Source organism: Gavia stellata, chromosome 7 (genome assembly GCF_030936135.1).
Source record: "Gavia stellata isolate bGavSte3 chromosome 7, bGavSte3.hap2, whole genome shotgun sequence".
NCBI lineage: Eukaryota > Metazoa > Chordata > Aves > Gaviiformes > Gaviidae > Gavia > Gavia stellata.
Genome location: NC_082600.1, coordinates 36,407,677 through 36,420,903, shown reverse-complemented (window position 1 = coordinate 36,420,903; position 13,227 = coordinate 36,407,677). Strand labels below are relative to the sequence as shown.

General features: G+C 34.3%; 1 protein-coding gene across 1 annotated transcript in view; it reads right to left on the bottom strand.

The window, feature by feature from the left end:
* The window catches only part of RYR3 (ryanodine receptor 3), a 239,895-nt gene that overhangs the window by 114,802 nt on the left and 111,866 nt on the right, over positions 1-13,227 (bottom strand). The window contains exons 27-37 of the mRNA XM_059819553.1: positions 12,755-12,960; positions 11,882-12,056; positions 9,792-10,000; positions 8,337-8,521; positions 7,582-7,618; positions 7,066-7,226; positions 6,341-6,506; positions 4,082-4,168; positions 3,477-3,703; positions 1,632-2,433; positions 918-1,118 (exon numbers count right to left, since the gene is read on the bottom strand). Coding sequence (XP_059675536.1) covers positions 918-1,118; positions 1,632-2,433; positions 3,477-3,703; positions 4,082-4,168; positions 6,341-6,506; positions 7,066-7,226; positions 7,582-7,618; positions 8,337-8,521; positions 9,792-10,000; positions 11,882-12,056; positions 12,755-12,960 — 2,456 coding nt within the window. The remainder of the gene's footprint in view (positions 1-917; positions 1,119-1,631; positions 2,434-3,476; positions 3,704-4,081; positions 4,169-6,340; positions 6,507-7,065; positions 7,227-7,581; positions 7,619-8,336; positions 8,522-9,791; positions 10,001-11,881; positions 12,057-12,754; positions 12,961-13,227) is intronic.

Genomic DNA, 13,227 nt, shown 5'->3' with positions numbered 1-13,227 from the left:
TGTAATTAAAACACTGAGATAGCCTAAGACATATTCTAATATATAGCTATACTTTACCTGTTTATAATCAAATTTATAATAAAATTAACATAAAACATAGATTTCTAATACAGCTTAAAGAAACTACTAAAGCAATGGTACTTTGTAATTGCTCTCTACAATTACCTGAAAGGAGGTTACAGAGAAGTGGGTGTTGGCCTCTTCTCCCAAGTGACGAGTGACAGAACAAGAGGAAATGGCCTCAAGTTGAGCCAGGGGAGGTTCAGATTGGATATTAGGAAAAATTTCTTTACTGAGAGAGTGGTGAGACACTGGAATAAACTGCCCAGGGAAGTGGTGGAGTCACCATCCCTGGAGGTGTTCAAGGAACGTGTGGATGAGGCATTGTGGAACATGGTTTAATGGGCATGGTGGTGTTTGTTGGTTGATGGTTGGACTTGATGATCTTACAGGTATTTTCCAACCTTAAGGATTCTGTGATTCTGTAAGCTTTAGTTATGATTAACATCAAAATAGAGCTACGCTTAATAATAAAGCTGTTTCCTGAAGGTAGAAAAGACTATTTCCAACATACAGATGTCAGCACAACACTAACTTCATACTAACTTTTAGCAACTAAAATTATCAAATTATCATCATCTTGCAGAACTGAATGAATCTCAGCTCCTTGGCATTGGGCAATAATGTTCAATTTTTCTATACTGTTGAGAAATCCTAAGTCAACTTTGGTTTAGAGCTTGAACTCTGGCGAACGGGTATTTCTGACATTCAGTATTTTGGGGCATCTTAATGAATTCTATTTCAAATTCAGTTTTGGTTCTCTAGCAGTTCCAATGGCAGTTTAGAAGTCAGAATTCTATTTTATCATCACAAAGAATTTTTTTTATCTTCAGATTCAACCATTTGTTTAATATTACCTGTTCTTGAGGAGGAGACCGAAATTCTTTAGTCTTCTTGGCGGTCAAAGCAGCAGACATGTTCAAGGCTTGCATGAGTTCATTGTACCTGTATTTCTGATTATATTGCAATTTTGATACATAACGGTCTGCAAATGATACAATTGCTTCCACTCTATGTTGTAGCTCACAGTCACAGAAATAATTGAGTAAATGACACATCTAGGATAGAAAAAACAGACTTAAGTTCAACAGTTTAACAACCTCTAATTGGGGAAGAACTGCAGTGGATACAATACACTGTAACAGACTGTAAAAATGAGAGGCTTTTTTCCTGTATTTTTCTTTTAACGGTGTAAAGGTGACAGATTTATACAGTTTTATAATCTGATCAATAATACTGATCAATTCACAGTCTTTCACTCCATGCACTCAAAACATAGAATCATAGAACAGTTTGGGTTGGAAGGATCCTTTAAAGATCATCTGGTCCACCCCTCCCTCTTTCAAAATACACCTATGAAATAAGTATTTGTGTATCTATTTTGAGTGTGAAGATACATGTAGAAAGAATTGCATCATCATCAAATTTGTTTATTAATGTGAGGTTATAATGCAAAGTGGAATAAAGATCTTCAGGACTTCAAATCTTACAAACTAGACAACAGACAAAAAGCACTACCTTTCTTTCATCAATAGTAGAACATATATAATACATTTATATTAAATGGTCACCTGAAGCTTAACAGATTCTGGTAATCTTGTCTGCAGTAAGCCCCTTGCAGGAGCTTTCGTTTCTTTTATTGCTTTCTCCCCAGCTTCTACAGCTTTATCTTCAACTTGTGTAACTTCTTCCTTCTCTGTCCTCTCTTCTGTTTCTTGCTTGTGATCTCCAAACACATTGGGATCAATGAGGAGTAACACCTGCTTCACATCATCATCATCAAAAACCCCCATTATGAGCAATGTTGCTATCAGTTTAAGAACAGGAACGAACTGGAATGCAACCTGTCCTCCAACAGGGTCTCGTATATGAGTACCACTACACTGTACTGCCTCTGTTAGCATACTTATGGCCTTGGATTTAAGTGTATCAAGGGGTATCTCTGGGCTGGATGTCTGACGTTCTTCACTGGTCACAATAAAACATGGAGTAGAAAAATTAAAGCCTGGTTTCAGACAAGTGCTAAGCCCGACTCCAGGTAAACCATGCTTCTTTGTTTCATCGGGATATAATTTAATAGTTCGAGTTTCATCTGTAACTGGAATGATAAATTCATTGTTCATCATGAGCTTGGCTTGCTTGGCGTGCTCCAAATGAATACTAATGAGCAAGTCGTAGAATCCAGAACGTAGGAGTCCAGGTAAGTATTGGTTATCTATTGTATAAAATAGCTGAGATATGTCCACATGGCTACAAAGTACATAAGCAACTCTAGTGTTACCTAGAGCACTAACTGAGCTATAGAGTTTTAAAGTGTGGTAGTGAAACTTCATCAAATCTTCTTGTTCACATAGTTCCAAAATATCAACGCATCTGTTATGAAATAAAGAAACAGAACACCAGTCAATTTCATAAATAATATTTTTGCAAAAGAAACATTTTATAATCTCTCCACATTTTGGTCAGTTTCACTTTAAACCATTAATATTAGGGCTGATACTGACTAATCTTAACATGTGCCTCATTAAAGCACAGTAAATGGTAATAATTTGATGAGATTATTTACAATTAGTACTCCACAGAAAAGAAAAGGAAAAAAAGTAAGATAGAAAAGCTTCTTTGGAAGCTATGGTAATTTAGAGCTTGTTTTTAAAAGAAATGTATTTGGACCGCTGAAACTCTGAGGTAGTACTGTCACTGAACAGTGCCTTTATTGAGTATTACTGTTTGATTTTTTCCACAAAACACAGCATTTTTTACTCTTTTCTTGAATTCAGTTTTATTAACGATAAATAAAATTAGTTATTAAATTACTAAAAGGAGCTGCAAAATAATTGATAAAAGTACAGCAGTTAAATTATCTTTCTGCTATGACTGTGCTTATGGTTTGATTTGTCACTGGTTATGATATTTGATGTTTGGATACATCTTTATTATTCTCACTCTGAAGATAAAACCTAATGAAAACCTAAGAAAGTCAGGATCTTCGCAATAAGAACATAGAAACTTAATTCATGTAAATTCAGAGTAAATGAAACATGGATTACATGTTTTTATTACAGAAAAAAATCAGCAAAATAGTACTTGCATGTTCTTTATATTCAGGTTTTTTTCAAGCTGAAAGAATCTCTATGTTTAAAGACCTAGACATTTAAGAGATATTATTTTGTAATTTAAATAAAATCAAATGGTCGTTTTTTCTCTTATGTAGGCAAATGTCATCACATGGCATTAAAATTATTCAGCCTCTTGTATCTAACTTAAATTTCGTGAATATGATATTATAGCAGATAGGATCAGAAATTCTAAACAACTCTAGTGTAAATATTCTCCAAGGCAGGTTTAACCAATATGAAAGTATCAGCTTTCAATACATTTTGTCCACCTCAAGTCACTGTAGTTCCTTCCAAATGTACCTGTTTTCTTCCGGGATGTGAAGTGCCATCATCTGCAGAGGTTCCAAACACTGTACAACCCAGCCATGACGTTCACTGACACGCTCAGTTTCTACTTTTAGAAAGCTGTTTGGCATCCTGCTCCATAGAACAGGTGTAATTGTTTGCACATCAAGGCGAGGGGGACACTGAGGAACAGGATTTCTTTCTTCACTTTTAAAAATTGCTGCTGATAAAGGCATGGTATTCTGAAATAAATAAATGTATTAAAATTATTTTTGTAACATCTAATTATAAATAATAAACCAATAATACCAAAAGGAATTATAATTTATTGATAGCAAAGAACTCACAGAAATATATATTATTGCAATAAACAAATTCCATTAAAAAACCCCAACATTAAGAGTATTCTCCCCCAATAACTTTAGTTTATTTTGACAAATGCAGTTTAGATTTGTAGAACTATTAACTTCATATAATAATTACATTTACAGAAGTAAATGCAGAAGTCAAATAAAAAGTCACACCATAGATTCAATCTTCCTAAACAAATTTAACTGAACAGGAACTTCCATGGAAATAAACAGATTTAAAAGTGCACCTTTATAGAAAATATTTTGTACCTTTAATTTACCAAGTTCAAACTGAACCAAGTTAGTGCTCGTAGGCTGTACAAAAGTTGCTGGAAAAAGCTTTGTGTTTGGTTCAACCTAGAAGAGAAATAAGATTAAAAAATTTTAAAAATCAAAAAAGCAACAAGAATCTCCTCCCAGAATATGGTACAATATAAAATAAATACTGTATAGCTTACAATTCATTATCAAATAACTGCAGACACTGTACTAAAGCGTTGACTAGTGTCTACCTGTAGTTTACCTCTAATATAGTAAAGCGTTTGCTGAGTTATCTTTATAGGCCCACCTAACTTTCAAGCACATGCATCTGCTACCTTAATGTGCTCTCAACACTTATAACAAGAACTTTGGTAACACTGCATGTTGATTCTTCTTAACATCCCAGGGATGTTAACTTCCCAGGGAAGTGGTGGAGTCACCATCCCTGGAGGTGTTCAAGGAACATGTGGACGAGGCATTGTGGGACATGGTTTAATGGGCATGGTGGTGTTAGTTGATGGTTGGACTTGATGATCTTACAGGTCTTTTCCAACCTTAGTGATTCTGTGTGATATCCAAATCCAACACCTCATTCTAGAGCAGCTGCTTAAAAATCCAGCCACTTTACAGCTACATACTTTGGCTCTTGCTCTAGGAAAAGCACCCCCAACACAGACTGAGGGTAGAATACAACTTTTTAGACCACCACACATCTAGAGTTCTTTTACATGTTACGCTGGACAAAATAATTCACTACCAAACAAGCTCAAAACCAAATTTCTAAGAGAGAAGGAACCAGGGGGGGTAAGAAGAGGGTGAGAGCGCATCATTTGATCAGGATAGTGTAAATCTTTATTTCTTATTAAGATTAGTGAATTTCTGATCCATACTCCAAAAGTAGAAGAATGCAATTTTTTTAAACATCTCAAAGATCCCTTTATTTCCAGGCTTAGCATTTTTCCCAGTCTTATAAAACCACAGTGAATGACACTGAATCACAGTGCTGCAGTCTTAAAGTGTCTGGCTGGGATTTTTTTGACAGCTACATTATCTTCATCTCCCCATTATAGCTGGACTAAAAGTACATATCACAGAGTAGTAGTACCAGTTTATTCTGAAGAATTTTCTACAAGATCACCCACCACTACTGCCATGAAAAAAAGAACTATAAAGAGACTTATAGAATAGTATATTATTAAAAAGATTTCAGTGCTCCAGGTGGCTGAAAAAAGGTACACCTATACAATCAATACAAGGTTTCAGGAGTTCAAGTAAATATTTTAATCACACGATTGCATCTTTTGTGTACTATGAACATACATTATACATGCTAAGAACAATTACATTACTCGTGCTGTGAAGGAGTGCAACTCCTAACTTTGAGGATAACAAACAATCAAAAATTGCAAAACAATAAACTGAGAGTAACAAAAAAGCAATAAAAAAATCCATATTATTTTAGATGAGAAAACAGCTCCAAAACACAATATAACTTAAACAAAATGTAAAATAATACCGTATACTGAAAAATCTGTACGCAGAATAAAGTTTTTTCAGAACTATGACTATTGGGAGAGACAAAATAATGTAGGGACAGGTATGTACATTCTAATCTTTACGATAAGGAAAAAAAACATAAATCCAAATCCAGAAACAAAAGGTATCCTGGACTGAAAGACACTCCTAATAAAACGCATCTTTTATTTCATTAAAGCCTGAAAGTAACTGACTGAGATGATATAACTCAGCCTCTGACCAAAGATAAATATTTCCTAGTAATAATAATTGAATTTGTAATTTCTAATCTTGTTTGAAGGTCATAACCCCAGTAAAAATAAACTAAATTTGTTTTCTCAATCCATACCAAAAATTACTATATCTAAAGTCTAATTGTGACCTTATGCTAATTTAAAAAATTATTTCCCCTATATCATATAACAGATTCAGTTGACAAAAAATATTTTAAAGAGTAATTAAAGTTACAAATCAAGATTCTGAACCACAAGAATTGAGAGGTAAAAAAATATTTTTCTGAACATATCTACCAATAGTCTTTCCTCAACATTTGAAACAAATGTAAGAAGTTGTAAAAAATGTAGTCTTACAAAAGAGAGAGAGAAAAAAAGAGGGATAAAGCAGAATAATATAGGAAAACATGTTACTGTCACACAACTAGTGTTCAGTTAGATTTCTGAACAAGAAAAACAATTTTATAATAGCATCAAAACGACCAGCTTACTAGATAGCTTCCTGAAAATCTGATAATACCTGATAACAAGTGCCAAGCTCTTTTCCATTGGCTGTGAATGACAACATTCCAGTAGCCAGGTCAACAAAGCATCCAATTTCTAAATCAACGTTACTGCGACCTGATCTCTGAGAATTAGCAATTACATCTCCTCCCCAAACCATATAGCAATTGCTGCGCTTCACACTGAAAGAACAGCAAGAACAAAAAAAAAGTAAAATCATAGGTCATACTGAACTTGACCAAGTATTCAGTGAAGATGTACTTTTCAATGGAGAAATAGTAAGAGATCCTCAAAGGTGCCTGTGCTGCTATTAGTTTTTTATTCTCATCAACAACCCCCCATTTTGAATAATGTAAGTATCGTGGGTAAGGGATCAGGCTAACTGCACCTTTATTTTTTTCTTTTTTATAATTATGAAACAATTCCACATACTTCTGTGTGCTTATGTAAGACACATTAAAAGAAATAACAGGTTCATCCACAGTGACCAAATATGGATGTTAAAAGAAAGAAGCATCACAAAACATTCTTTCAAACAGAACATTAATGATAAATATACTCACTTTAACAAGTCTTTGTAAAACACATTCATATATAAATGAGCATAGAACACTCTTACTCAATAATCAATTTTCTTATTAGTTTAAATTAAGGTTTAAAGTATCATCAAGCTTGTGAATAATTCGCTTTGAACAACTGTATTAAAATACAATCTTTAGTAAGTGATAAATAAAACCATACCTTTCATGAACCCTGCCTCTCTCATCACCTAAAGTAACTGTCACTGTACAATTTTTATTTAGGTCAAAATTCTCACTGTAAAAATGATAGTCTGGTGTTACCCAGCCAACCCAGACAGAGGATGGGTCTTGGCCAGCAAATATCCGTAGTGAATAAAAATACTGAAAAGAGGAAAAGAACATATTAGTAATAGAAATCGAAATTATTTTATCAAGGAATACTCAAATAGTGATTAAAAAACCTCCTATATATCAAACTTTAATAATAGTAATTCACATTCTCTTCGTAAGTAATTTAAAATGCTCATAAATTAAAACAACAGACTAGTGGTTTAAGATAGTGAGGTTTATGCCCCAGGTCATGCAGGTCTGGGCATTATTATTTATACATAGTGTTATATCATAGCAAATGATAAAAGAGGCTTCTTTCAACAGATCAATTTCTAATGAACATGCTGCCACGACTAAATCTACTTCAAAAAGTAAGAAGAACTAAGCATCTCAACATATTTCTTACCGTAGTAGAAGGAGCAGCAATTTCTTGGCTGTGCTTTCTAAAGATAAAGGAACATCAGTAAATTACTTCTTAAAAAAAAAGTAGTAAAAAAAGTACTCATTATTAAACTAAGTGTACTTACAAGCTAACTCATGTTTGCTGGGTACTAAGTATGCATGAGTAAATTAAGTATGCAAGGACTTTACAGGATACAAATATACACCCAAAATAATTGATTGCAGTTAAGGCAGAGGAGGGGGAAGAGATAGATTTACAGTAATTAACTAAAGATGAAGGCAGTGCTGGAAAGTGTTGAACTCTGTAGTAGCTGGTACCTTTAAAAATCTGCCTCACAATCTTTTTTTCTTTGCATGGATTAGTCACTGTTCCAATAACAACGAGCTATTGAACAATAATGTTGATGATTCTGAGCAAAAGATTCTGAGCTGGTTTTCCAGCCTGGCTGAAGAGCTTTGTAAATCCCAATAATTTTGAAAGGATGACAGCTGCTTAGCAATGAATAACTATAAACCTTGTGATGCACCTCTTCAGAAACATTTCTCTCTTGTCTGGATATGGCATTCTGCAGCAAAGTTGTGTTACATGTTTATTAAAACCATCAAGAACAAAAAAATCTCAGTAACATGCATCCTATGCTAGTGTGTGCTTAGTGCAAAAACAAGTATGAAATCTTGAGTGTACAGTAATAAAGAATAACAGAACATATTACATTTACATTGAGAGCATGAAATAGGATAACTAAAACCAAGTCTAACCGTTTTTGGAAAACATCAGATGAGGCATTTTCCACACCCACGCCAAAGTTGAATGATGAGCGGAACTCAATGGGCATACTCAAACGACAATATATCATGTCTGAATTGCTATTCTGTGTGCCAAATGTTTTGTGAGTTACTTTTAACCGAGGAGGACTGTCAATGGTTCCATCAATTCTCCATATCTAAAACCAACAGAAATAATTTTAAAATAATACTACTCCAAGAAAAATGCTGAAAACTCTCATTAAGCAACTAGAGGATGAGACAACTGAAAGAGTCAACTTAAATTTTTCAAAATTAATTAATTTCAAAACTATGCAACTTTCTTCTCTGACAGGGAATCTAGCCTGAAGAGTGAGGGAAGCAACAGATTCAGCATATCCTGACTACAGTAAATATTTTCAAGTTGTTCCATACAGCATTTTCAAAAACAAAAGTATAGATTTTATTAAATTAATTCACTCTGAGTGCACAAGTAATTGAAAAATTGCTTCACAAGAATCAGTAGTTTTCTACCACAACAAGAAGAAATATCAATTAGAATCCTTCAGATGATCATTACAAAGTCTGAGTCTGATATTATTATTTTCCCTTGTGCTGAAAAAGTGAGTATGCTTTTAAACTCAGTGATAGGAACATTTCAAAAACTTTTAAAGACAGAAATACAGTTGAAATTATCCTGATAAACTGAAAAGAAGTGCTGAGATCCATTCAGTTGGAATTTAGTGAAGTGTGTTTTGTTTAAGAAGGAAATGTTCAAAGACAAGTATTAGGGAATAATCATCTAAACACCTAAGTTAATGTAAATGGCCTAGGGATTATAGAAAAAAAACTGATCAAGAATTCAAACATATAATTATAGAATATATTAATATGGAATATTTTATACAAAACATAGGATATATTATTCTGCTCTAGAGTAGATTAGTTAGGGAGTTGTGGAATTTCTATGACTGGTACATCATAAGAATGAATGAAACAGATATCATTCAGCAACACCACAGGTACACTTAAATGTCCCTCAGATTAATGAAGCGGATTAAATCAGTCTCTGTTTAGCTCACCCTTCCATTACCTTAAGTGATGCTGAATTCAGCTGAACAATTTTTAGATATTTAAGAAAAATGTATAGTAGAGAAGTTTTAAAAAAATGAAAGAGAATGTAAGATAGAATATAAAAAAGAAATCACAACTGACATGGTTCAAGTAGCTAAGCAAAACAACATAAATTAGTAAGACATATAATAGAACAGATAGGTATATCCATATGAATGGTAATACTATCATAAATGAAGTTGGAGATAGACAAGATCATCTAGAATTATCTAAGAGTGACTTAATAGATTTATATGACAAACTATCTGATGACAGTAAGTATTAGTAAGGGTTTAATGTCTCAGCTTGCTAAACAAACAGTTGATAAACAGTTGTCTCCCTAACATGTAATGTTACCTCAATGTGAGGATGATTTTTTGGCACATTGACAAATGTTGGTAAGCGTTTACTAAACCACATAGCAACATCTCGGTTCATGTTGACAGCAAAAGGTTCAAAACCTTCTTGAAGGCCACACATTGTGTAATACTTGAATGTACTGGCATCCATTCCAAGGTTCATACGACCAATCTGAGATAGACCCAGTGCACAAATTGGAACAAAACCTAAGAAAACGATACAACAACAACAACAAAAAAACCCACAGTAATTTATTTGGAGAACACAAGCATTCTATTCTGGATCCATCTAATATCAACTAAACTTTAGCTTCTACAAGTAATGCACATGAAGTGATGACAGTAGCAAGCACTTAAAGCCACCTTAAATGCTGATGTCTAAGTTCAATATAATTGCTACCAATAACCCTGAGAACTTAGGCAATGAATGGACATTACACACACTATCCCATTTATTTAAACATTAAACCAGTTTAACAATTGTTATTAGTAAGTGATAGTAGATTTGTGTGAAAAACAAACAAAAAAATGTCAAGTCAAGAGGTAGTTTTGTGGACAATCAGATTTGAAAAACCAAGATTTGTTCAAGTCAGTTATTCATTTGTTAGAAGAATCAGTTATTTTCATCATTTTTAGACTAATAAACATGCCTTTATACAATGACTTGGACACTGGAAGGCAACCTTGGCTAGGTCAAAGTTACTAAAAAATGTTAAGTATGCTCTCTGAGGGCACTGAATTTTCAAAAGGACTTTGAGATGAGGTTCAGGTATCTCAATACATCTTTAAATTTAGTTTGTCATCAGTTGCTATAAATTTGTTGCCAACCTTCATCCCTCCATCATTCATGATAGACAAATCCACACTTCTTTAATGCTGGCATTTTTTATGACCAAACTTTTTTGGTCTTCATATACCTGTAGCAGCCAATAGACAGGGATGAAAGGCTGTTGTATTATTTCTCCATCTCTCAAGAAACATAACTTGGAGCAACTTCAGGGAAAAGCCAACAGTTCAGCCTCTAAAGGAGAAATTTTCTCTCCTACACGTCATCTTTAAGCCTTCGGAAAAGCTCTCTTAAGGCAGTCTCTCATTCTCTACCATTAGAAAAACTGTATCAATGGTCAGACCAAAGAGGAACAGTGAGCAAAGTCTTCTGGCAATTACTAAAGGGCATGAAGCTACTAGTGGTTGGAGGAGATCTACTTCCAAAGAAAATGTCAATTAAAAAAGGAAACAAAACAGTTTGAAAATATTCCCTGTCTCCTTCAATACAGTCATGTGGATACTACTGTTCACAAAAGCAAAGACCAAAAACAGAAGAAGAAAAATAGCCCAGAAAAAGGAGAAATTCAGATATGCTATGAATAGGACAGAGAAAAATTACAAACCATACTCAATTTATGTTGCAAAGATTTGTTCTTTTGGTGCAGCCTCTCACCCCATAGTACTCATTTTGTCCTTCACAGACAAAAATATAATAGGTGGACGCCCCAGTGAGATAAACAGAGACTACATTTTAAGCTTTCCGGAATTTTTCAAGGTGCTTATTATTACCACTTCTTCTTAACACTGAAGTTCAGTCCTGCGAGTAATCCTAGAAAGGCTCGAAGAAAATTCACCCATTCCGGTTGCTGAAATCCCATTAATATCTACTTGTGGTTAAAGGAAAAAAAAAAAAAATCAACTTGTGCCATATAAGTGCTCTTAAAATAAATTTTTATGAAGTTAATGTGTGGCACAGTCTGAAGGCTCACATCAGTGAAATACGACGTAAGAGCACTGATGGAAATACTAGACAGGAACAGATTAGCAGCTGGGGAAACTGAGAACCAAAACAATAAGGTCAACAGGAAGTACAAAATTGATGGGGTGATATTCCTTAGCATTAAGGTGTAAGAAGTTCAAAATCAAGAGTACAAGTCAGTTCAAGAATTAACGGGGGGGGGGGGGGGGGGGAGGTGCGGAATCACTCATCAGCAACTGTAATAACTCTAATTTCTCAGTTCACTAAGCATTACGAGAGACTAGTTTTTCTGGTTTTTGTTTTGTCTTCTCATAACCATATAACTATAAAAAGAAAATTACCACTTTCTATTCCGAAGTCAGCAAACGCAAGTTCTGAACCTTTACTGGTTATAAGCAACTCTCCATTCAGTGTAAAGATAATTGATTTGTCATCCAAGTTTATCATACAACCAACCACGTCTCCTGGTTGCCAGCTTCGTCCAAAGAATCCACTGCCTTGATGCCAACGCTGGCCCTAAACAAAAGAACAAGTAAATGAACAGCATGCTAAAATTAAACCATAAAACACAAAATAAAGAAAGTAAAATAAACAAATGTTTCACCTTCCAGGATCTCAAAATAATTTGCAAACAGTATTGATTATGGCTTTCAGGTAATTAATTTAATTATTATCTTAGTTATTTCACACAGAGAAACTAAGGCACCCTAACTTCAGTAATACGCAAAGAGCAATTTAGAACCTGGATGATAACCACTGTTCACTGGATTCCACTTCTCACATGCAGTGTAATTATCATCCTTCTGGTCCTTTAGGAGTTAAGTTTGAGAAGAACGAATGTACAGAAAGCAGAAAAGATAGAAAAGGGAAAACAGAACTGTGGTTCTCTTTTCCAGTCATCAAAGAAACTTTGTTTTATTTTTGTGAAACACCACTTATTAAAAAAAAAAGAAAAAAGGAAGTGAATGCTGTATTTTGTTCATGCTTACAGCAGGCTTCTTTACTAAGTTGGGTATAACCTAGGAAGATAGATATATACCAACACACCTTTGTTAGGGTAATTACAATGATAAGAACTGAAATGCAGATACTATCCCAGTGTGAAAGAGAGCTCAGGGATATCTTTATATGAATCATATATATACAGAGGAAACCTATACTGTAGTTCTCTGCCTAGCCTCTTCATAGGTCAGAAAAGATCAAGATGTACTGACTTTGCTTCCTTCAAATACAAATGCTTGGTCATCAGCTCCCAACTCTATGTCAGGTCGACAGCCTGGCCTGGCCCAGCCAACACGCATATCTCCACCTGTCACGGCTTCAAATTCAAAGTACCACTTTCCAGACTTCACTGCGTAAGACTGTTCTACTCTGAAAAATCGTATCTTGTCAATGCTGACTTTTTCCACTGTTTGGTCAGCTGTAAAAATAAACAGAGAAAAAAACCCCAACTTTTACAATTAGATGAAACTATAAATGCCACTGTTTAGCTTTTCATCCAGCCCCAGTATTTTCTATCTCTGAAAACAGCCATTATCTACCATCACATGTTTAAGAAGTAAATATTAAAAAAGGAGGAACAGTAATCAGCATACAGAGGCTAGCACATCTAATTCTATGCAGGATGAGCGATTATCTGCTATTTAAAATCAGAATATTTTGAAGTATCACTCAATGCAGAGCTCCA